At 37.7% G+C, this 24,653-nt stretch overlaps 4 protein-coding genes across 5 annotated transcripts; all 4 read right to left on the bottom strand.

The window, feature by feature from the left end:
* Positions 1-1,158: 1,158 nt before the first annotated feature.
* LOC137832962 (uncharacterized) lies at positions 1,159-1,668 on the bottom strand. The gene has a single exon (XM_068641365.2). The coding sequence runs from the start codon at positions 1,666-1,668 to the stop codon at positions 1,159-1,161; it is 510 nt and encodes a 169-aa protein (XP_068497466.2).
* A 1,515-nt stretch (positions 1,669-3,183) lies between these two features.
* Positions 3,184-6,929, bottom strand: MAPR4 (membrane-associated progesterone binding protein 4). 2 transcript variants are annotated; one of them, XR_016521537.1, is made up of 9 exons: positions 6,697-6,920; positions 6,448-6,524; positions 6,273-6,344; positions 6,091-6,128; positions 5,395-5,438; positions 5,127-5,173; positions 4,691-4,757; positions 4,469-4,607; positions 3,184-3,542 (listed from the first exon to the last, which is right to left on the bottom strand). XR_016521537.1 is itself a non-coding variant. In XM_068638328.1 (8 exons), the coding sequence occupies exons 1-8, from the start codon at positions 6,799-6,801 to the stop codon at positions 3,375-3,377; spliced, it is 726 nt and encodes a 241-aa protein (XP_068494429.1). In that variant the 5' UTR covers positions 6,802-6,929; the 3' UTR covers positions 3,184-3,374. The 2 variants fall into 2 exon arrangements, 1 of the variants encoding a protein (XP_068494429.1); XM_068638328.1 differs by lacking the exon at positions 4,691-4,757 and having other exon boundaries at positions 4,469-4,643; positions 6,697-6,929.
* A 1,274-nt stretch (positions 6,930-8,203) lies between these two features.
* Positions 8,204-10,095, bottom strand: LOC137833002 (isoleucine N-monooxygenase 1). The gene is made up of 2 exons (XM_068641401.2): positions 9,072-10,095; positions 8,204-8,953 (listed from the first exon to the last, which is right to left on the bottom strand). Exons 1-2 carry the CDS (start codon positions 10,056-10,058, stop codon positions 8,300-8,302), a joined length of 1,641 nt encoding a protein of 546 aa, XP_068497502.2. The 5' UTR covers positions 10,059-10,095; the 3' UTR covers positions 8,204-8,299.
* Positions 10,096-14,274: 4,179 nt separating this feature from the next.
* LOC150026279 (uncharacterized) lies at positions 14,275-14,865 on the bottom strand. Its single transcript, XM_090303790.1, has one exon. The coding sequence runs from the start codon at positions 14,863-14,865 to the stop codon at positions 14,275-14,277; it is 591 nt and encodes a 196-aa protein (XP_090159916.1).
* Between the last annotated feature and the right edge of the window lie 9,788 nt (positions 14,866-24,653).

Here is a 24,653-nt window from a genome sequence, read left to right as displayed (position 1 = left end):
CCATGCAAAAAGGTCTACATTCTTCTTCAGCGTGGCATGCATCAACTCGGCCTAGGTAGCTGCTATGGCCGTACCGACACAGGTACTGTGCTCTTCGTCAAGAAGGGGCACTCGACGCAGCTTTTCCTGGCCTCTAGCCTGTCCTTGGTCTTCCGGAGATCCAGATCCATCAGAGCAACCGTATGCTCTATCGGTGTAGGTTGGTCTTCTCTACGAGGAGATTTTTGTCCTTGAGAGGTTTTACGCTTAGGGGACCATTCTTTGTGCTCCACCCTAAGGCTCTTGGCGTAACATTATTGGGCGACCTTCTGATCCACATGCACCGTGAGAATGTCCCCTGACGCTGAAGGGAACTTCATTGCCAAGTGGGGTGTCGAGACGATCGCCATCAGCCGGTTGATGGACGACTGTCCGAGGAGAATGTTGTACGAGGTGTTAGCGTCAATCACCAAGTATCTGATCTTGATGGTCTTGTTGTTCTTCCCCTCGCCGAAGGTGGTATAAAGCTCGATGTAGTGTTTAGTACCGACCTTCTCACCTGCAAAGCCGACAACGTGGTGATCGTACGTTACCATCTTTGCCTCATGTATCCTCATTGCTTTGAAGGTTTTCCAGTAGAGGATATCTATTGAACTTCCTTGGTCCAACAACGTTTTCATGATGGTGAATTTATCAATATCACCATCGGGTCGTCCTACCGATAATCAACACCTTTGAAATCAACGTCGGTGAAGGTGATGAACGACATTCTTAGTCGAAATGACACCGCATTCACCTAATGCACCGCTCTGAGGTGCTTCTTCCAGGCACTATTGGAGCTTTAATAGTTTGGATAAGTTGTTCTATCTTATCCTTAAAAGCTTTGCATTCTTCAGTGGAATGCCCGCTGTTTTTGTGGTATCGACACCGCTTCCTGCGGTCGGCGTTTTCGGGGATTGATGCCTTCTTGGGCGAAGGGATCAGCTGAACGCTGGGAGCCTCATCTAGGATCCTCCCTCTCTCGGTCGTCAGCGTGGTATATCTTGAGAACCGGCTGCCCTGGTTATCCCTTCTCCTATATCCCCGGTTGGTCGATCGGTCATGAGGCTCCTTCTCCTCCTTCCCATTTTCTTTGCTAGCCTCCGCACGGGCCTAGTTGCAAAACTCTCTTAGTTCCTTCTACTTCTCATCCAAGCTTGCGGCCGACTGCATGCAGAGGCTATCAGCAAATGGTCCCGGACGTAAGGCTATTAGCATATGGTGCATGGCCACGTCCATGCTGAGGTTCCGAATGCTCATCGCTACCTTGTCAAATCTATCGACGAAGGTTCTCAAAGACTCCCCCTTCTCCTGGAGGATACCAACCAGGGCAATGGAGGTCAGATGGTGCGGACAGCTTGTGACGAAATGTGTCTCGAACTTGGACATCAACGTCGCGAAGCTATCGACGGAGTCGAGAGGGAGCTTCGTGAACCAGGTGAGAGCTCCTCCCTTTAGCGATGTGGGAAACACTTGGCACATGACCGCATCATCAGCGGTGTACATGCTCATGCGCATGGTGTACGCATCCATGTGCTCATCTTGGTCGGGCGTGCCGTCATATCGATCCTTGTTGAAGCCTTTCCACTTGTCCGACAGTGGAACTCCGATGATAGAATCGGCAAACGGGTGTCGGCACATAGAATTCATTGTACCGGTCATGTGGACCGGACCGACTTGTTAGGACAAGACTTGCCATCCATCTCTGGAGTGGGGGCCTTGTTCAGAGGCTGACCGACCTACCGACAAGGTTAGGCGGCACAATGGATGGTCCTTCCTCGGTCAGCTTCCTCTTCATATCCTCGTTCTCCCTGCGGAGAGCTTGGATCTCCTGCTTGTTCTTCCTGCTCACTTCTTTGTTCCTTCCAGCTCAGCCATCTCTCTCTGCAGAGACAACAAAAATGTGGTCTGGTAAGCTTTGGTCATCCTCTCTCTTGTCATGCTTCGAGTTGATACCATCTACTAGAGTCCGAAACTCGATTTCCCTCGGTCCCACGGTGGGCACCAATTGTTCTCGTGTGAGGGTTGAAGCCTAGAGAACCATTGAGAGGATTCGTCTTCTTCCTTCCTATCGGTCGTATTGCTCTTCCATTTCCTTCCATTACATTAGTGAGCTTTTCTTATTGGGCTGGATTAGGAAGTTCGACTGATCAGGATCGCACTATCTAGCTTCTAATCATGGATTAACTTCGCTTTACTTGAACGTAGTTGAACTTAAGTTGTCAGTGGATCAGCCTAGTAAACATGACATTGGTCCTTACCCATACATGTTTAAATATGTTTCGGTTCCATTAATTTTACCAATTTCAACTTCTGATCCGTCCAATATTTTTGTCCATGTCACTTTCAAATGCTTTTATTTAGTTTTTTTTAATTATTTTTACTTATACAAATTCTTAACAAAAAAGTGATGGCAAATAATACAAACAAAACACTTGAAAATTAAGTACGGAAAAACTAGAACTTGTTTAGGAAATACAAGTAAAAATTGATATAATTGCAAGGAATAAAAATATTTGAATCTAAAATAAAATAAAAAAGTAATAAGAAAATTATGATGAAAAATTAGAAGACATAAATTACACATTTATAATAATGCTAAAATATACATAAGTTTTAGTTTACAAGTACAGCAGCCTTTGTACAAGTTTAACGAATCAACTTAGAATAAAATAAATATAAGTTGCTTGAAAAATTAGTCCATGATATATAAATTTACTCGTAACTTGAATATTTGAAATAAATAACTCTTTACTTTTGTCAACTCTATTTGAAAAATCATTTTATTATGAACAATCAAATTCAATAAATAAAGGTGTTTTTTACAATTTTTTGTAAATCTCTACAAATTAAAATGAACATATATAAAAAATGTTTATGAATACTAAACAAACCTATAATCAATTTATAACTTTATAAAATTGTATTTTTTAGATAGATAATATATTAAAATTATTAGATAACTCTTTACTACATTTTATCTGATAATGCTTCCATTATTTGTTTGGTTGTCTTATCTTCAAATTGTTATTTGGTAACAGAATGTTCTTCAATTGAAGACATTTGCAGTTTAAATGAATATAACATAAATTTATAAAAAGTGAGAAAAATATATAAAAATTAATGAGAAATAAAAGTTACAAATTAATGATAAAAAAAAAGAACTTGAAAGGAAAGAGCAATCCAATCTTTCAAATTTTAAATTTAACTGTTAAAGAAGAGTGACTATTCCAGATTAAAAATAGCACAAAGCAACCCTCAGAATATAAATAAAAGTTACAAAAATAATTACCATTTTCACTAAATTAAGCTTTTAATGTACATACATATAGCTCAGAAAAACATTAAATTATTGATTAAACTTTGCACCTGGTGGCTTGGTATTCACACCCTTCATATACCTCTAAACCAGGTTGATCCAGCTTTGAATCTTCAAAGCATGCACAACGCTTGCTCATCTTCCCTGTCAAAGCAATCTCTAGTGGTCTCTGTACCAATCTAGGGTAACCAACATCACACCATACCTGATCAAAATAAGCAATCTGTGTCTTATAATTTGTAAACAATCTCCATTAATGGGCTATGGTGATGAAGGGTTAATGAGAAAACATGATTGCAGACAATTTCAGTTGCAATAAATTTGTCTTTGTCTAATGCATGGGAAAGTCAGTTATCCATACAAGTTTTGGCCTATTTGTATAAACTGCTCAAATTAATATTAACTTATCTACCACAGCTTTTTGAAGAAATTAAATGAAAAGATCTTGTATAAAAGTTAAATATACAAATTAATTTTAGCTATTGTGAGAAGCTCAATTCATGTTGGACATGTTTGGATAAACTTTTCTATGAATACTTGTAGCCTTGTAGGAAAAGAAAATAAAAAATGAAATCACTTTTTTTATAACTTTGAATAAGTTTATGCATAAGTTAATAATCAAATTTGGAGAAACTAATAAAGTTTCTACAGATTAGGCTATGTACAAACTAATATTAATTTGTAGAGAAACATGCAGCAAATAAGGACACATTTCTTTGAACTAAATTGCACCAAGCTAAACTTTGGCCAAGTGCTTCCTTGGTCTTATTCTTACCACATTAACATGTGACATACTACATCTTTAAGTAATTGCCCATTTAAGTTTATTCTTCTATAAACAAAGGAACTCAAATTCATTAATTCCATCTGATTTCTGCATAAGTTTTCATCCTATTCCATGTAGTTTACTATTCATTTGTTTCCCACTTTATTATGTTACTAATTTAAGTAGTTTGGATGTAAAAAATGAGCAACATAAAGAGTAACTGGACAACCTTGTATCCAAGAAATGAAAACATAGTAAGAAAATCATGATTCACCAGCAATCACTTAATATATCATTTTTATAATTGTTACTAGGAGAAACAAAATATAGAAAAAGTGATTACAAATAATGACAACAGTGCATACCTCACCGCCGTCGTCTTGACTCCATCTTGAATTGCACGACGGTTGTTTAGCCTCTTCAATTTTCTGCTTTTCCAGAAGCTGTGCACCTCTGGCAGCCTTGGCTTCCACCCCTTTCAAATACTTAGTAGGATTCCCTTGGCTGTCATAGTATCGCCCAACTAGCTTACCAACATACCTATAAAAGTAGATGAAAAAATTCTGGTAAGAACTAAAGCAGCATACCTTGTGATACAAACTGGAGAGACGCATGCTAGGAAGGAGATTATATTCATGTTTCAGATGTAAGTTCCTGTCAGAGAATCAGAGTAAATAAAAAAAATACAGTGAATCCACCCAATCACCACCATGTTGTGTGAAATGAAAAACCCTCTAAAATAGCAATAGAGAACAAAAGAGAGGGAGGTCCCATACACACAATCCTAGAGGGATTCACTGAAATATGCCAGCAATTTGATTAGCTGTGTTTAGAGAGAGATGATAAATTCAATGTGTCTGAATTACAAGCTGGCATAACTGATCATCAAAAACTGTCCTACGACACACACCCAATTCTCTAGAGGCTGAACAATGAATTAGGTGCATAATGGATGCATTCCAAAATATTCATGACTTACTTATACGATACACAAAATATCAGATTTCATAAAATATGACTTACTTATATGATTTGTGGTAGAAATCCCTCCATTCAACAATACTCTTCACCTGCATGAACCATTTAACTTAAGGTTAAGGTTTAGGCTTGGAAACAAAATGTTACATCAATATTTTAGACAATCAAAGGTATGGAAGTTCACAAAAAATATAGAAGAAGAAGAAGAAGCTATAGATTCAAGGAAGAAGGGCAAATCAATTTGTAAGACCAGGCTTCTTATGAAATCTTGAAGAAAACAAAATAAAACTGAACAAATCACATTAATTACAACCTCAGTGCTAGATAGACCGCGCAATGAGTCAGTGAGACCATCTCCTACATGAGAAAAAGGAAAAATCAAATATGAAAGAGTTAAAAGGCATGCTAGGAGTAAAGAATCTTTCTTTTTCTTTCTACAAACAACATTATAAACAAAATTTATTTTCCTAACATTTTCTCTTCTATTTTTCTTCCTCTCAAATTTTAAAGCATTACATGTACTCATTTATCAAACAACGTTCCTTGTCATCAATAAAAAAAATCGCTTAAATATCAAAAACAGAAGTATTTGATCATTTTTATGGTGAGTAGATACAGATGACCTCTAAGGTTGGCAAAATATAAATACAATACAAACATATCTAAAGGATGATCATTTGACATGATTTCTAGAATGGCAAAGAGGAGGAAGTCCACAATCATATAAAAAAAATGAGAACTCTCATTAATATTCAAGAATGACCATATCTAGGATATTTATTCTAAAATCAAACTATTTCAACTGCAATTTAAAGCATTGAGAACATGAGAGATGTGGAATCCATTTTTGTGTACAACATCATTTAAATTTGAAACAAATAAAAATGCATCACTGTGAAACATATATCTGAGCAGGCTTTCCAAAGTCAAAAACCAAATGAAACACATATCTAGATTATTCACACACATCAAAAAACACCAACCAGAACAAGTCAAGAAACTCAATTACCTGTGAAATTTCCAGAGACAAATGCACGAGAAGCATCCCTGAATTCATGCCAAAATGGGAAAGAAAAAGAAAGAAAAGGACCAAATTGCTGTCAATAAGTGTTGAAAAGTAAATCTTTCACACAATTCCAAGCACAGCAACAACAAAAATGTTTGGATGAGAAAAGGGTCCAAAGAGCATACCTTCCAGCAAAATGATTGTAGCCCCCTCCTGACCCATAATGAGATTTTCCCTTGGTTACATCAAACACAGATCTATAAAAAAATAATAAAAATGTATTAATATATCAGCCTCCACATTCTCAAGAAGCATCACAATTTCAAATTATCTCATTCAATGAATTCAAAGAGAAAATACCCAAGAATTCCCAGGAGGATTGGCAACCCCTCGTCCGATCCATTGAACAATGCAAGCTCTTCGCCACTGAACAATCTCTAAGAAACAAAACGCACAGTCAAAATCGTTGACTTCATCATCCATACATGAATAAAAAATAATTAAAAATTGAAAAAAATAAAGATAGGATCTTTTATGACCCAATCGAACAAACGACACACAAAAAATCAAAACCCAGAATCTAAATTTTTGTGGGTTAACAGAAATAACCTCAGCAGTGTCGAATTTGATGTAAAATCTGAGAAGGAAAGCGAGGAAAACGACCAAAACAGTGATCCCCGAAAGAGGTGAGGTTGCTAATGCCTTCAACGACATATTCAGTTCAGTCTCAGAGACAGACACATAGTCGTCTTCGTAAACAAAGAAGAAAAGAGAGTCTGAGATTGTAAAGTATTTGAGGAATTTTTATATGTTTTCTTATGTTAGACATTTAATGTTTGGTTAGGAAATAATAGAATATAGAACTACAGTAAGAAGATGTATTGGAAAGAAATAAATTAAAAGTTATATTTTAATATGTTGAATTTTGTGATGGAATTAAATATAAAATTCATTATTATAAAAATCTAAAATAATATTTTTTTTTATCTAATTAGGGTTACTAAATTGGAACAATTGTTGATTTGGAAGATTTAGTGCAAATTATTTTTTATTTAAAATTTATTTTTAAATTAAAGTTAAATATTAGAGTTTTAAGAAAACAATTTCAAAAATTATTTGTCAAAAAAAAAAATTAACTTAAAATCCTTTCAAAGTTAAAAAAAATGTATGGTGTGATTATTCACATTAAAAATATTCGGTTATTATTATATAATTACAGTTTAATTATTTATGCATTTAAATCATTATGATTTAACTACTTTTTAATTTCTAAAATTTAGGATAGTTTTGGTTTTAGTCTCTTAAATTTGAAAAAGTTTTTCAAGGATAAATGTTAAAATAAGGACATGCAAATAAAAATGGAATAATATCGTTATACCTTTTATAAAAAGAAAATCAAACCATTCTATAAGTGTTCCAACATTAATGGTCATTATTACTATTCAATAGTAATGGTCAATGGTAATAGTAACTAATAGAAAGTATGTAACTAGTAGGGTTGTTACCCAAAAAAAAAAAACTATTATAAGAGTTTGAAGAAGTTTGTAACGATGAATCTAACTACATGAATAATTTAGGAACAAGTGGAGTATACAGTAAAGGAAGTTTCCAAACGTCTGAAAAAACTCTTGCTTCTGAAAAAAATATAATGTTTATCTTAAAACAATCTAAAAGTTTAGTCTATCTTGCATTAAAAATTAGCAATAATTACCCATCAAAAGAAAATTTTCAAATTAATATTTTAACCTACTACAATCTAAAACCATTTTTTTTTAATAAAAAGGTTTCAGGTTGATTATCACTATCTCAAATAATAAGAATTATTTATCATAAAAAAAAGATTATTAAAAAAAATAAAAGAATATGAGAAATTACATCAAAACAAATTTAAATTCAAATAATGTACAACAACAATATCTTTATTTAGGTGGTGATACATTAACATCATACACATAAAAAAACATACATTAACCTCCTAATAAATTAATATTTTAATTATATATTTTTTAATTTAAAATATTATTATATTATTATATTATTATAAAGATTTGTGAAGTGTACGATCTTCTACAATAAACACTGATACTTAGAAACTAAATTATACCTCTTCAAATAATAAAAATATTTTTTTACATTATAGTGTAATTTGAAGCAATGAAAAAAAAAAAAAAGTGGTGGTAATGTATATCTCCCTTTATATAACATAATAAAACTAAAATATTATCTCCGAGGAAGGAGAATTTGACGCAGTATAAAGTTGTGGTTGTAATCTTGGGTTTGGGCGTGCGAGAAGAGGGTGAGCGAGAAGTATATCATGGTGGCTCTCAGCAAGGTTGATGCGTGAGGCATTGGATGGTGCAGTCCAAGTGAAGGAATGAAGCAACCGAGCAAACAAGATCACTGTCATTGTTGTACCAAGCATGATTGCTGGACAACCTCGTCTACCTGTGCTGAATGATATGAAATTCAAATCTGGTTCTGTCAAAACCACATCACTCTTAAGATGGCGTACTGGCTTGAACTTCAAAGCTTCGTCACTCCAAACTTTTGAGTTTCGTCCAAGTTCTTGTCTACTTAACACCACATGGCTCCCCTTTGGGATTAGGTACTTTCCCACTATGGTGTCTTTCACGGAAACATGAGGAACATTGAAAGGTGCAATGGGGTGAAGGCGAAAAGCTTCTCTTGCACATGCTTTTACGTAGTTCAGCTTTGGAATGTCTGATTCTTCCACTAGTCTCTCTTTTCCCACCACCCTGTCCAATTCTTTTGTCGCTTGTTGAAGCAACTCAGGCTGGTTTATCATCTCTGCCAGACTCCATTCAACTGCATTTGATGGATTATCCACCGCAGCCATCATCAATTCCTGCAAGGCAAATTTCATTTTTTATCAACTTATATATTCAGTCATCTGGGAAGTAGTTAACTGTATATATATACACACACACTAAGGAAATAAGCATTAATGTATATCAACTACGTACGATGATTTGTGCCTTGATTTCTTCTGCTGTCAATACTGGGTTCTTGTTGGCATCTTTGAGTGAGATGAGAATATCAAGGAAATCTTCTCTATCAGTCTTGGACCCATCATTCCATTCTTTGATTCGTTGGTCAATGATGGGATCATGATACTTGTTGATGATTTGTATTGCCTTCTTCACCTTGCTCTCATGGCCATCCAAGTCAAGTCCTCTCAAGCAAGGAACATAGTCAGAAACACTGAAGTCATAAATGTACTTTAGCAATGTGAAAATGGCATCAACATGTTCCTCTTCCTCCAAACCAGGCCCACCATCCTTCTTACCTTCCCCAAAGTGATTCCTGCTAAAGCACAAGCTTTTGATCACATTGCAGCTATAGTGTTGCGCAACGTGCCGCACATTTACAAGGCCAACATCATTGTTGACATTGTTTTTGCACTTGTTGAAGATGTAAAACACAAGGTTGTCGGCTTCTTGAAGCCTCTTATGTTGAAATTGGTGGTGGATGGTGGTGGACAGCAACTCATTGGAAACAATTCTTCTCATTTTCTTCCATTGTTCCCCAAAGGGTACAAGGGTTGTGGTGAGATATCCGCGACTGATAAGAGAAGTGGTTATGCTTGTGGGTCTAGAAGCAAAAGTAGCATCTTGTTTTCTCAAGAATTCACGAGCAATGGTGGGACAAGTTATAGGGATAACGTGGATATTTCCTAGGCGAATACATGCAATTTGGGTGTTCATTTCCTTCATGAGGTTGTGTATCCACCGGAATGTAGGCCTATTTGCAAGCATTTCAGGAAGGTTACCGATGATAGGCCATGGTTTGGGACCTGGAGGCAAGGGAAGTGTTTGTTTCTTGGATTTCTTCAACAAGTGAGATCCAAGGCCTCTGAGAAAGGTTATGGCAAAAATTACAAGAATGATGAAAGGTGACCACAAGACTTGAAGTTGAAGGTGGGACAACAAAAAGATAGAATAGTGATCCATTGGAAACCACAAGAACTTTTGCACTTTTGCTCTTAAATTTTGGATTATTTTGTGTGCTGTGACCACCAATACCCAACACCTATTTATAGAAGGAAAATGTTTTATTAACTCCTACACATTACACACTTTTTTTACGCTGCCCACTTGCTCGGAATGGCAAAGGACATTGTTTTAAATGTCATGGATGATGATGTGACACATTTGAAAATTTTTGTAAGAAAAGGATAAAAAGGGAGAAACTTAGGGTTTGAAAACGGTATAAAAAATTGGACTTTCTCAACACAGGTAGAATCCACAAGTAACTTTAATAGTATAAGAGTTATCACAACAAAAATGATGAAAAGTGACCACACACTACAAGAAAATCATCAAATAGAAACCAATTTTTAGAAACTAAAATAATTAATTGCAATAGTAACTAAATTAGAGACCATTCTAGAAACTAAAACAAAAATTGGTTTCTAAATTAGTTTCTATTATTGTTAAATAGTTCCTAAATTGGTATCTAATTTGCAACCAAGGTTTTAACTACCAATTATTTAGTTTCTAAATTTAGTCTCTAAAACTTTGGTTGCTAATTAGATACCAATTTAGAAACTATTTAACAATGATAGAAAATAATAGAAACTAATTTAGAAACCAATTTTTGTTTTAGTTTCCAAAATGGTCTCTAATTTAGTTACTATTGCAACTAATTATTTTGGTCTCTAAAAATTGGTTTCTATTTCATAATTTTCTTGTAGTGACAAGACTTGAAGTTGAAGATGGGACAACAAAAAGATAGAATAGTGATCCATTGGAAACCACAAGAACTTTTGCACTTTTGCTCTTAAATTTTGGTTAATTTTGTGTGCTGTGACCACCAATACCCAACACCTATTTATAGAGCAAAAAGATTACTTTTGCCAGAAAAAATAAGGAAAATGTTTTTCTCACACATTACACACTTTTGATGTGGGGATGACAATTTGACTTTAGACATAAAATGGGAGAAACTTACTGTTTAAAAACGGTGTAAGAAGTTTAACTTTCTGAACGGGGAAGAAGAATCCACAAGTAACTTTAATAGTATAACAGTTATAAAAAAAAAGAGTGAACAACTAAAAAATAAAATATATTTATTTGACATCACAAAGACAAAAACATTCATATATTTTTAATATATAGAAGTATTTTTGTAAGAGTATCATTTTTTTTTTTAAAATAAGATGTGTCAAATATCACCATTTTTTTAAAATTAATTAAAATATGAATAAATGGTATGCAAAAAATATCATGTACCATAAAGCATTGGGGAAGTTGAGGTGCATGTAAAGACTGAAGTCAGATAAGTGAAAAGGTACGAGGTATACGCAACTTCGTAGACGGCGCTGTTGCTTTCTTCCATGTTTGTGCAACGTAAAGGGCACCGACGGGGTATGAATCATTCTTCACCAATGTATTTATTATGTTTAAAGAAAAACTTAATATTAATTATTTTAAAAATTTCCGTAAATGTCTTTAATACATTATTAAATACATAAAAAATAATAATCTTTAATATATATATATATATATATATATATATATATATATATAAAGAGAAAGGGAAGGTGCTTTAGTATTTATTTTTCCAAAAAATAAAGTTATAAATGGTACTGTACTACAGCGCATTTATTGTGCTGAAACTCATCATTAGTTTAAAAATACTTTAATACGATTTTCGTATAAAAATTTAAATACATACATTAAAAAAAACATATTATTTGATTTTTAAATTACATATAGTTTTTATTGTAATGCATATTTTAATAATAATAATAATAAATAATGTAAGACAATATTTAACGAAATAAAAATATCTTAATTCAATTATAAATTTTACAAACGGTATGATTTTAGATTTTTAATTACATAATTTTTATTATAATACATATTATAAAAATAATAATAAATGTAATACATATTTAAGGAATTAAATATATTTAATTTAATTATAAATTTCAAAAAGTGTAGAGTGGAGGTAATATAAGACTTCAGCTCATACTTCTAACAATATTATCTCAAACACATTCATTCACGGACACCCACACACCTATCCGCCAGTGACACACAACCACACATAAAAGCATGCATATCATATATTCATATATTATTATCTTAATTTTGTATTATTCTCACTGGAGTCACCTTATTTCCCTTAAATGTGAATATGCTTCCTTGCTTAATTATTACACAATGTTATATTACTTAAAATAATATATTTTTAGAACATAGAATACAATAAAATTATTAAATAATAATTAAATATTAAAGAAAAAAATAATTAGTAAATTAGATACTATTTTGGAAACTAATAAATTATTGGTATTTAAAGTAATTTTTATTATTAATAAAAATTATAAAATGATTTCTAAATTGATATCTAAATTAGCTAGTAAGGTTTTAGCTAATTAATATTTTAGATTATAAATTAGTCTCTAAAATAAATTAATAGAGACTAATTTAAAATATAAAATAGTAAGTAGTTAAAACTTTGGTAGTTAATGGTTAGATACCAATTTTGAAACTATTTTATAAAATTTTATTATAAAATGGTCTCTAATTTAGTCAAATAATTATTAATTATTTTTGTCTCTAAAATTAGTTTTTATTTAATAATTTTCTTATATTGATAATTTTATCTCTTCTTCACTTATGTTTTAATCATCATGCTTAGTGATCCATATATATTGTTTTTCTTCCAAAAACATTTAGAATTTCATCGACGGCTACGCTAGCACTTGAGTGTCCATGTCATCTCTTTAACCTCTTCATGTATATGCATGATTTTTCAAGATTATCCAACATAAAATGGAGAAGAAAACATAAGAAAAAAAATTAATTAGAGGAAAAACTTAACTCAAATAAGAATTTGTAAAACTAGTTTCCAAGAGACACTTTTCTAATTATGAAAATATTGTTTTTTATGGGTTAAAAATATTGAAAATTACTAAGTTATTATACTTATTCTCATAAAACTTGTACCGATCAGGTAATCGGAAGTGATGACGTGGCAGCAAGCGATAATATAGGCGTGTTGAACGGGACACCTGGCTGACAGAAGGGAAGCACATCGGGAAGTCTGTGTAGTCGCCAATCGTTGAATTGGCGCTCTCCGTTCTCTAGTGTGTGTAACCGGCGGTCACCAGAGTTGCGCCATAGCCGCCATACATGAGTACTAGGAGATCAGGTGGTTAGAGACCGCCGAAAGGGGCACATCGCCGAAAGATCAGGAAGGCTTGCTTAAGGCTTTCAAGAGGTACAAGTACGAAGGACGAGGTTATTAGATGATCATTCCCTAGCCAGAGGTCGGGGCAAGGGAACAGTTTCCCAGAACATGCATGATGTGCAAGTAAAGCAGATCATGATAGCGGCAGGCGAGACCATAGAGAAGGTGTGCATGGTGACACCCCGTACTCGCCACTTAGGGGATCGCGCTCCAAGGAAAGTTGTGCACCAAGTTACTCCTTGTATGGGTAACTTAGTCGAATGGCTTGAAGAGTAGAGGTGACGCTCAAGTGGAGGAAGCTCCAGATGGGGACACGTGTACAGTTGGATGTGAGCCATGTGTCCAGAGGTGTAACCGTCAGGAGAGAGAAACGCTTAGGTATATAAGGAACACTTAACAGACTTTTGAGGTACGCTTTTAGAACACTTCAGTACGCTTTCAGAATATTTGCTAGTACACTGAGATTCACTGCGCACGGTTCCTTGAGTTGAGATTTCCTCTCTTAGTTTTTGGTGATTCCGTCACTGACTTGAGCGTCGGAGCGCGATCGGCCGCAGCGGCGCCACTCTATTTTCTTCAGGTTCTTGCGAGGAATTGAGGCGTGAAGGACAGAGGCTCACCACTTACACACACCAGGATGGGGTAGGTTAACCCATGCCTAAATAACTTACCATCGATCAAGGTGTACTTGCTCGAATTTTTCTTAATTTTACTGGCCTTTGTGAGCTCTATTGGGAGTATCTCATCAGCCAAATAGCGTTGGTAGGGTGTCATCCAAGTTTCTCCTGTTTTGACTTGGCAAACTTGCGACGACCTTTTCTCAGCGACTGGGTACACGCTTATTCTAGGCATTTTAAGCGTCTCCAGCGTTAACGACCGATGACTCCTCGTCACCCCTTCTGAAGTGCTTATCTGCTGGATTTCTGCCATATTATTTGTGGTAGTTCGAGGTGTCCTCAGGGTCTCCTAAATGACGGTTATCTGTCTGCCCCCCTTGCCCGAACTGGCGAGCTTTGCAAGCAAGTTTGCTCGGGCATTTTGTTCTTTGGGTACGTGGACTAACTCGAACGTCCCCTTCAGAACTTGGACGTACTTTAGATATGCGGACATATGAGGTTCTTTGGCTTGGTATTGCCCCGTGACTTGACCTGTGACTAATAAGGAGTCACCCTTTGCCAACAAACCTTTCGCACCCATCTCTTTCGCCAGCAGCATTCCAACAATCAGGAACTCATACTCTGTTTGGTTCTTACTGGCCATGAAAGCGAATCGCAGGGCTTGCTCAATAAGCAACCCATTTGGTCCTTCCAAGATGACAACAACCCCACTACCTTGTTGGTTGGAGGAACCATCTACAGAGAGTACCCATCTGAAACCTGCTCCTTCTTGGGCTGCCGATGAGAGCTCTACCACGAAGTCAGCATAAATCGGGCCTTTAATGGGGCCTCTAGGCTCGTACTGCACATCGAACTCTGATAGTTCTACTGCCCATCGCACCATCCTGCCTGCCACATTTGGCATCTGTAAGACCTTGCGTATTGGAAGATCTGTCATCATTATTACGGTAAAGCTCTGGAAGTAGTCGCAAAGTCTTCGCGTTGAAAACACTACTGTCAGAGCCGCTTTCTCTATGGCCTGGTAAACAAAGAGAGAACATAACAAATAGTAAACAAGAGTAAACAAGAGTCAAGTGAAACAAGAGAAATCATCAATAATAGTAAACAAATATCTATAACTGATCTTGCCGGTTGACCTAGCGCAAGAGCGTTGCCTCGTCACGATCTTCCTCACTAGCTTGACACCACGTGCCCTTCAAGTCCACACCACAGATAGTCTTTCTGAGAACCTGAAAACACAAGATGGCGCCTCTGCGGCCGGTGGCACTTCGACGCTCAAGTCAGTAAGAAGAACACCCAAAAACTGAGAGAAAACTATACTCTGTAGAACCGTACTAAAGTGCACACAACCCTAGCAATGAGCCGTAATGAAAAACGTACCTCTGCAAATTCTGTTAAGTTTACCTTTATAGCTAGGTTTTTTTTCTCTCTCCAGGCAGTTACGCTTTGGACGCGTGGCTTGCATCCAACCCTGCACGTGTCGCCATCTGGGTCGGGGTAGCAGGTAGCACCCAGCCCTACACGTGTCATCATCTGGGCTAAGGTAACTCGAGCGTCGTTTCTATACTGTATCCCACCCTACACGTGTCATCATCTGGGTTGGAATGACAGGTAGCATCCAACCCTACACGTGTCGTCATCTGGGTTGAGGTAACTTGAATATTATCTGTGCGTAGTGGCCAGCCGCGCAACCAAGTCCCCTATTCGAGGAGTAATCTAGCACGTACTACGCTGTGAAACACCACATGACAAGGCGAGTATCGGATGCAACAAAGTGCATCATCTTTGTGATATCGCTTGTCGTGAGTGCCACCCTCCTTATTGCTACGTCGTACACGTTCTAGCTGGGGAAGCCTTGCCACCAACGAATGTCCACTCTGGGAGTCCCGTCGCCGATGAGCAAGGTGTTCCCCCCAGCTTACTCGACCTTTGTTCCCCATGCTGGTGCAACAACCATCTTACTGGACTTACTCGCTGGAAACTACTCTTATGAGCCTCCAATAGTTTTAACTAGGTTTCCTGGAAGATCCGGCAATGTGCCCCCATTGGCGATGTCTGACCACCCGATCTTCCATTGTCTAACACGTCGATGTCATACAAACTCGGCGACAACCGGCTATGTTCATTGCAACACGCCACTTCCATGAGTCGGCGACTATGCTCACTCCCGAACCATTCATCTCTCTCCTGTCCACGTGTTCTGCTGAGCACGCCCCACACGGTCACGTGCCAGACACGTCATCACAGCCGATGACCTGGTCGGTACACAAGCCCCCCAGTCTTGAGCTGCGACTTGTTCAGCGAAAAGGCTATTGGGTTAAATTTCCGGCGACCTACGTGGCCTTGCGCGTTGGCGCTCATACTGTTCATCGATTTGACACTTCACCAACCCCTTCGATCGCTCGACACGTGGACTTATCAACGACCATAATTCCGTGTCGCTTGCGCTTTTCGCAACGTTCGAGACTCTTCAAAACTTTTAAACACTTCGCACCACTTCACTGTTTCATTATCTTCTTCCTTACTCCAAACTCTCGAAACACCTCAACGAACGCTTCGACTCCCTTAATCACCATCTTACTGAACACTCTTCTGATCATCAAAAGGTAACTTTTTTATCACTCCCACCGATATTTGCTGCATTTTAATCGGTTTGCATCATCCATTAACTGTCTGGAGCATACGTTGTGGGATGTTTTCTCTGCTTTGCTTTTTCTTTTCTGCATTTAGGGTTTCTAATCCTTTTCTCTGCGAGCCCCCCTTGTTCTTCTATCTCCTTCTCTTCTGTTGAGTCTCTCTACTTACAAACTCTCATCTCTTCCCCTTTTCGTCTTCTTGCAGCTTCTCTGATGGCTCGCTCCAAAGTTACACCAAACCCTCCTCCATCTCCTTGCAACCCTCCGACGAACACCCGTAGGGAAAACCCTTCCTCCTCCCGCGACCCCCCAAGGGATCCTAACGTCCCTTCAAGTTAGGTCGTGAGACCCGCGTCTTCTCGACCTAGCCAACCGCGGCCAAACCCACCTCACACCAGCGCAGCTGTGAGGTCCCTTCCAAACTACAAGCAACTATACCCTTGGGCCTCTTCAGCCCTGCTGGGTGAGACTTCCTCCATCAACACCGACCGTGACATCCTCCGCCTTCAGAAAGGTGACCAAACTCACCTTTCTTTCAGCAAAAAACACGATGACAAGGTATTTGTGCATCCTTGTCCTCCTGGAGAGCCTATTTGCATCGATAACCAGGGGTGCGACGGCGGCCCCTTCTGCTTCATCTACGCCACAATGTTCAAGAAAGTCAAGCTCCGATTCCCTTTCACCCGCTTCGAGAGGGAGCTCCTGACCGAGCTTGACATAGCCCCCGCCCAGCTTCATCCCAACAGCTGGGCGTTCGTCCGGGCCTACCAAATCATTTGTGCACACTTGGGACATCCAGCTTCAGTGGACGTGTTCCTCTACCTGTTCGAGGCCAAGAACTCGGGCGATCGTCTATGGGTTAGCCTCAACGGGGTCGCTGGGAGGTCCATCCTTTCCATCTTCCAGCAATCTTATAAGGACTGGAAGGGGAAATTCGTGTGCGTTCGCTGCAACGACCGAGACTCTTCCCTCCTCGACGAGTTTCCCTTGTATTGGGTGAACAAGGGAAAAAAGGAGTCGAGCTTCAGGAAGGCCAGGGGGCCAGAAAAAATGGGGGAGCTCGACAAAGACTTATGCAACTTCTGGAAAGGAGTTGCCTCTTCCAACGTGACTCTGTCTACTTCCTCCATCATCACCAACGAGTTTCTCGAAGGCCAACTGGATGTTCACATAGGTTTGTCCTTAAGTCTTTGAGTTCCCCTAGTTCAAACTTGCATCACCCTGTCCTTACTTTGATGTTGTTGTTCTGATTTGCGTATGGTTTTAACTTTTTCCACGCATTGACTTACGCTGCTTATCTTCCTGTGCATTATTAACTATCGAATCTTTGTGCTGGTTGGTAACTGTTGGCCCCTTTATGCAGATATGATGCTGGGGAAGGATAGGATGGCTGAGCTACGCTCCATAGCCAAGCTCCACAATCTTGCGGCGGGCTCCCAAACTGTCCCAAACTCTGTCGCGGAGATCGCCGCTGCCCAAGGTCAGTCTTCGCCAGTTGGCCCGTCCAACGCTGTTGCTCTTCCCGCCCCTGAGTGGAAAAAACTACCACCCAAAAGGGCTAAGAGGAAAGCCCCCAGGGTTGTATCAGACGAGGAAGCAGACGAGAGCACCGAAGACGGGCTGATTTGCAAAAGGAGAAGGGGAGTTGCAACTCAGCCACCAGCAGCTGAGGTCGCCCCTCCTGACTACGCCGAGAATCCCCCCAGTGCCTCCACGCCCTTTGAGTCCACTGGGGACGTTCTCGCCTCCAACACCTCGGCTGCTGAAGTTGCGCCTGAACAGCTTGCTGATACACAAGCTTCCTCCCAGGCTGCAACAGAACTACCAGCCTCACCACCACGCCTTGAGGCTCCCCTCGCCATCCAACCTTGCGAGGGTGGTGGTGAGTGTTGAAGATGGTTGCTGCCCCTTCAAGATTGTGTTTGATGAAGACTTCTATGTACATTTCATTTGTATTTTGCTTTGCTTTAAGTGTGTCTTAGGTAGTGCTTAGAGGTTGTTTAAGAGTGGGCTTTTTGCTGGGTAACACACCTCATAACCACTGGCCATGTGATAAGAACAAGCATAAGTTTTCTTAAACTGTTTTTCACATGTTTTACAAAACACACGTTTACTGAATAAAAATAAATCTGTTCTTTTCAAAATAAACAAATTCTTTTTTACACTGATGCCTTGGCTAAGTCTTGTAAAAATTAGATTTTGTGCATCATGTTTTTTGACTAAGTCTTCTACCTTTCAAAACGACTGTGTTTAAATAGTTAAGCTTTTCTGTTTTTGTTTTGAAAAATAAATCTGTTCATCTGTAAATGAATAGATTCTTTTTGTCTCTGGTGCCATGTCAAGCTTAAACGATTTTCAGTTTTATCTCAGCACCAGAATGGTTGACTAAGTCTCCTCACTTAACAAATTCTCTAACTGCTTTTGAAAATAAATCTGTTCATTTTATAACAGCTTTAACTATTTTTCAAAATTAAGTTATAAGTTGGTTTTCTATAAAATGAAAACTTGTTTCTGAGTTTAATAGTCGTTCATACATTTGCAAAAACAAGTTTTGACAGCAGAGAATTAAGAGTTTACAAAGGATTAGCATTTGTTCTTCAAAGATTTCGAAAATCACAAAGTGCTTGTTCTTGGTTTGGTTCCAAAAGCTTGGTGTGAGGTGCTGCTACTGTTCTAGCAATCTTGCCTACTGGTTTCAGGCAGATCTTTGTATCCTCAATCAGGTGTAGTCGTTTCACTTCTCATTTCTTGTAATAGTTTGGTTGAACACTCTTCTTGATAGGTTTTCTTGAAGAGTGTGTGTGAGCTGAAAAAGGTTTTTTCAGCAAGAGTACCTAAGTTCTTGTAGGTTTCAAGAACAGTGGGAATTGTGTTTGTTTGTACTGTGATTTAGTGAATTTGACCTTGGTTTTAGGTGAAGACTGGATGTAGCTCAGTTGAGTGAACCAGTATAACTGCCCTGTGTTCATTCTCTCTCAATCTCTGCAATTAAGTTTCTGCATAATTGTTAAAACAAAAAAGAAATAAATCTGTTCAATCAATAATAAATCTGTTTTTTCTGGGCTCAATTCATATTGTTCTTAATTTCTGAAAAAGCTGTTTGATTCTGATAGGAACATATAAAATTTGTTAAAAGTCACTGGAACAGATTGACTATGATAGGTTGCTCAAGAAATTGTCAAAGCTATTAATTGAACCTTAAACAATTGCTTAAAATTGAAGCTTGCTGTTCTGTGATTCATTGTTCTTAATTTCTGGAAAACTGTTTGATATCAAGAAGAACACTCATAGTTTGTTAAAAGCCACTGGAACAGGTTGATTGTAAAGGTTACTCAATTAATTGGCATGCTATCAATTGAACCTTAATCACTTGCTTGAAATTGGAGTTTGTTGTTTTGTGGTTCACTGGTTTTCGTTCTAATATCAGTGTGTGTGCATCTGGAAAATCTATCTGCATAATGTTGTGATTAACCTTTCTGCATAATGTTGTGATTAACCTTGCTGTATAAACGCTTTTCAAACAAAAACAGTGCTGAAATAAATCTGTTATTTTCACATAAATCGATTTATTTTCTGTAAACTGTGTTAAACACTGTTTCTACGAGAAAGTTTTAAAAGGTCAATTCACCCCCCCCCCCCCCTCTTGAACTTTGGCACTATTAAACCCAACAATTGGTATCAAGAGCTAGGACTTGTATTTTAATCAAGTTTGTTTGTAATAATGTCTGAGGTTTAATGTGCTTTTTGCTGAAGGATCTGCTGTTAATAGACCACCTATGTTCAATGGAATGAATTATGCATTTTGGAAAGTTAGAATGAGAATTTTCATGGAATCTATTGATGCATTAATTTGGGAAGCTGTGGTCAATGGACCTTATGTGCCAATGCAGGTTATCAAGGATGAAAAAGTGGTAAAGCCAAGATCAGAATGGAATGAGACCGAAAGGAGGAAGGCTCAACATGATCTTGTGGCCAAGAACACCATAACCTCTGCATTGACAATGGATGAGTTCTTCAGGATATCCCAATGTAAGTCAGCTAAGGAGATGTGGGAAGTCTTAGAAGTCACTCATGAGGGCACTGAAGATGTGAAGAGGTCAAGAAAACATGCTCTCATCCAAGAATATGAACTGTTCAGAATGCAACCCGAGGAGAGCATTGCTGATGTGCAGAAAAGGTTCACCCATATTGTGAATCACCTCACTGGTTTGGGAAAAGAATTTGACAGAGAGGAACTCAACATAAAGATATTGAAGTGCCTCGACAGAAGCTGGCAACCAAAGGTGACTGCCATATCTGAAAGCCGTGATCTGTCAAAGCTGGGAACTGCTGCATTGTTTGGAAAGCTAATGGAGCATGAGCTAGAGCTCAAAAGACTCAAAGAGCAGGAAACAACAGAGAGAAAACCCAAAGGTCTTGCACTGAAAGCTACTGAACTGGATGAGATCAAGGAGGAAAAAGAAGATGTTGAAGATGATGACACAATCAGCCTTCTTACAAAAAGATTCAGCAAATTCCTGAGGAAGAAAAGCAGAAATAGAAACCAACAGAAAAGAAGGTATCCTAAACCCAATGATTCAAATTCCTCTAAATATACTTGCTTTGGATGTGGCAAAACAGGGCATATCAAAACAGATTGTCCAGACAATCAAACAAAGGACAAATCTGCCAGCAAGAAATTTGAAAGGAACAAGGGAAGAAGAGCTTACATCTCATGGGAGGAAAATGAAGTGTCTTCAACCAGCAGCTCTTCAACTGAGAATGAGGAAAGCAATCTGTGCTTCATGATGAAAGATGAGGAGTCAATCTCAAATTCAGTAAGTGATTTCTCTGTGGATTCAGATAACTATGATCAATTGCTTGCTGCTTTCAAGGAAACTCATGATGAAGCAAATAGGCTAGCTGTAATATGCAATAAGCTGCAAAAGTTGAATAATGTGCTTGCACCTAAAGTAAAAACACTTGAGGAAGAATTGCATAAAGCCAAAACAGATTTGGTAAGCCTTGAACTAACATGCTTGCATGCCTCTATTAAAACCTGTGAAAACTGCAAAAAATTGGAAAAACAAGTGGAGTATTTGCTAAAAACCCTTTCCAATTTCACCAAGGGAAGAGAAAACCTTGAGTCTCTCCTTGGATCACAGAATGCTGTTTTCAATAAGAATGGACTTGGTTATACCCCTGGAAATGTAACCAATGTCAAAAAGTTTCAAGTTTTTTTGTTCTAGCAAAATCAGTTTTTTCAGCTTTTAACAGTGGCAAAAAGGCATCTCATGTAACCTGTTTTTACTGCATGAAATCTGGTCATACATCTAGGTCTTGCATTGCTAGAAAGCATCTTGTTCCTAAGAACTTAGCAAAATGGCTACCAAAGAGAAGGTTTTAATCTGTGCTGGACCCTATACTGAAAAGGGTACCATTTGTATCATTTTTATTCTGTTTTGCAGATTGGCAGCAAGAAAAATCAATGGTACTTGGACAGTGGCTGTTCCAAGCATATGACTGGAGATCTTACAAAGTTTACTAGCTTGAAGCTCAAAGCAGAAGGACATGTAACCTATGGTGATAATAACCGAGGGAGGATTTTGGGCAGAGGAACTGTTGGAACAGGGAACTCAACAACCATTGAGAATGTGCTCTATGTAGAAGGACTCAAGCATAGTCTTCTCAGCATAAGTCAGCTTTGTGACAAAGGATACAAAGTGAATTTTGGGTCAAAAGGCTGCACAATCTCAAGTAATTCATCTAGTAAGGTACTGTTTACTGGTAAGAGAGTGAATAACATATATCTGCTGAATATCATGGAAACTAACTCTTCAAATGAGTGTTTGCTGTCCAGAAGTGATGAGTCTTGGCTGTGGCACAGGAGGTTAGCTCACATATACACAAATCACTTGAATAAATTGAAATCTAAAGATTTAGTTTCTGGTTTACCTAACATTAAATTTCAGGACAACAGGCTTTGTGATGCTTGTGTGAAAGGTAAACAAATCAAATCCTCTTTCAAGTTAAAGGATATTGTCTCTATAAAAAATCCATTGGATGTGTTACATATGGACTTATTTGGTCCATCTAGAGTTGCTAGCTTGGCTGGAAATTTGTATGCTTTAGTTGTTGTGGATGATTACTCTAGATTTACATGGACTCTATTTCTTGCACATAAACATGATGCTTACACTGCCTTTAAGAGATTAGCAAAAATTCTGCAAAATGAAAATGGTTGCTGCATAAAATCAATTCGAAGTGATCATGGGGGAGAGTTTCAAAATGCTAAGTTTGAGAGGTTCTGTGAGAAGCATGGGATAACACATACCTTTTCAGCCCCTAGGACACCTCAACAAAATGGTGTAGTTGAAAGGAAAAATAGATCATTAGAGGAACTAGCTAGAACTATGTTAAATGAATCTAAGCTTCCTAAGTATTTTTGGGCTGATGCAGTTTATACTGCAGCTTATGTGTTAAATAGGACCTTAATAAGACCAATTCTTAAGAAAACCCCATATGAATTGTATAAGGGCAGAAAACCTAGTGTGAGCCACCTTAGGGTATTTGGGTGTAAATGCTTTGTATTGAATAATGGCAAAGAAAATCTTGGTAAGTTTGATGCTAAATCTGATGAAGGTGTGCACATTGGTTATGCTTTGAATGGTCATGCATATAGAGTCTTCAATAAAAGGTTGCTTATAGTAGAAGAATCAATACATGTTGTTTTTGATGAAACTGATCATAGCATATCTAAAACTGCTGCTGATGACCTTGACAGTAATGAATTTAAATATGTTTTAAATCAAAATGAATCGATTCATTTTGATACTGCTGATACACATGCTATACAAGAATCTACTGCAGCTGCAGGTTTGCCAAAAGAGTGGAAAACCCCAAGAGACTTAACCCTTGATAATGTCATTGGGAACATTGAGAAAGGAGTGTCAACTAGAAAATCCTTGAACAATTTCTGTGAAGCAATGGCCTTTGTATCTCAAGTTGAACCCAAGAATTTGAATGAAGCTCTCAAGGACAACAACTGGATTTTAGCTATGCAAGAGGAACTGAATCAATTTGCTCTTAATGAGGTATGGACTCTTGTACCTAGAATACCTGAGATGAATATAATTGGGACAAAATGGGTATTTAGAAACAAGATGGATGAGCATGGAGTGATCACCAGAAACAAGGCTAGGCTTGTAGCTAAAGGGTACAATCAAGAAGAAGGGATAGACTATGATGAGACCTATGCACCAGTGGCTCGGTTAGAAGTTGTTAGATTGTTGCTTGCCTTCTCCTGCATCAAAGGGTTCAAGCTATTTCAAATGGATGTGAAGAGTGCCTTTCTAAATGGTTATATAAATGAAGAGGTATTTGTTTCACAACCACCAGGTTTTGAAGACCATCAACATCCAGAATATGTGTTCAAACTCCAAAAGGCTCTCTATGGACTCAAGCAAGCTCCTAGGCAATGGTATGAGAGGCTAAGTGATTTTCTCACCTCACAAGGCTATGACAGAGGCACATCAGATAAGACCTTGTTCATTAAGAAGAAAGGAGATGACTCAATTCTAGTACAAGTATATGTGGATGATATCATTTTTGGATCAAACAATGAAGAATTGTGTGAAGCTTTCGTGAAAGTCATGAAGAGTGAGTTTGAAATGTCAATGATGGGTGAGTTGAACTATTTTCTAGGCTTGCAGGTCAAACAACTCAAGGATGGCATTTTCTTAAGTCAAGCTAAGTATTGCAAGGATCTGCTGAAGAAATTTGAAATGGAGAAGTGTAAACCAATCAGCACACCCTTCTCAACAAGCTGTCATTTGGATCATGATGAAGCTGGAATTTCTGTTGATGAAACCAAATACAGAGGGCTCATAGGATCACTACTGTATCTCACTGCCACCAGGCCAGATATAATGTTTGCAGTGTGCATGTGTGCAAGGTTTCAATCTGCTCCTAAAGAATCACACTACAATGCTGTCAAAAGGATTTTGATGTATTTACAAGGAACTAAAGAAGTTGGCTTGTGGTATCCAGGTAATATTTCATTAAGCTTAACTGGATATTCTGATTCAGATTTTGCAGGTTGCAAAATTGATAG

The sequence above is a fragment of the Phaseolus vulgaris genome, chromosome 6 (assembly GCF_051622355.1).
Source record: "Phaseolus vulgaris cultivar YP4 chromosome 6, ASM5162235v1, whole genome shotgun sequence".
Lineage (NCBI taxonomy): Eukaryota > Viridiplantae > Streptophyta > Magnoliopsida > Fabales > Fabaceae > Phaseolus > Phaseolus vulgaris.
The sequence above is the reverse complement of the archived record's forward strand: the minus strand, read 5'-3'. Positions and strand labels throughout refer to the sequence as shown.

What these genes read in the sequence shown, in the direction of transcription:
- LOC137833002 (XM_068641401.2), bottom strand. Translation starts at nt 10,058, where the DNA reads ATGGATCACTATTCTATCTTTTTGTTGTCCCACCTTCAACTTCAAGTC. An exon ending in AAATCAAGGCACAAATCATC is followed by an intron (nt 8,954 to 9,071) that starts GTACGTAGTTGA and finishes TTTGCCTTGCAG; the next exon opens with GAATTGATGATGGCTGCGGT.
- LOC150026279 (XM_090303790.1), bottom strand. Translation starts at nt 14,865, where the DNA reads ATGATGACAGATCTTCCAATACGCAAGGTCTTACAGATGCCAAATGTG.
- LOC137832962 (XM_068641365.2), bottom strand. Translation starts at nt 1,668, where the DNA reads ATGAATTCTATGTGCCGACACCCGTTTGCCGATTCTATCATCGGAGTT.
- MAPR4 (XM_068638328.1), bottom strand. Translation starts at nt 6,801, where the DNA reads ATGTCGTTGAAGGCATTAGCAACCTCACCTCTTTCGGGGATCACTGTT. An exon ending in ATCCTCCTGGGAATTCTTGG is followed by an intron (nt 6,345 to 6,447) that starts GTATTTTCTCTT and finishes ATTTTTTTATAG; the next exon opens with ATCTGTGTTTGATGTAACCA. An exon ending in TGTCTCTGGAAATTTCACAG is followed by an intron (nt 5,439 to 6,090) that starts GTAATTGAGTTT and finishes TTTCTCATGTAG; the next exon opens with GAGATGGTCTCACTGACTCA.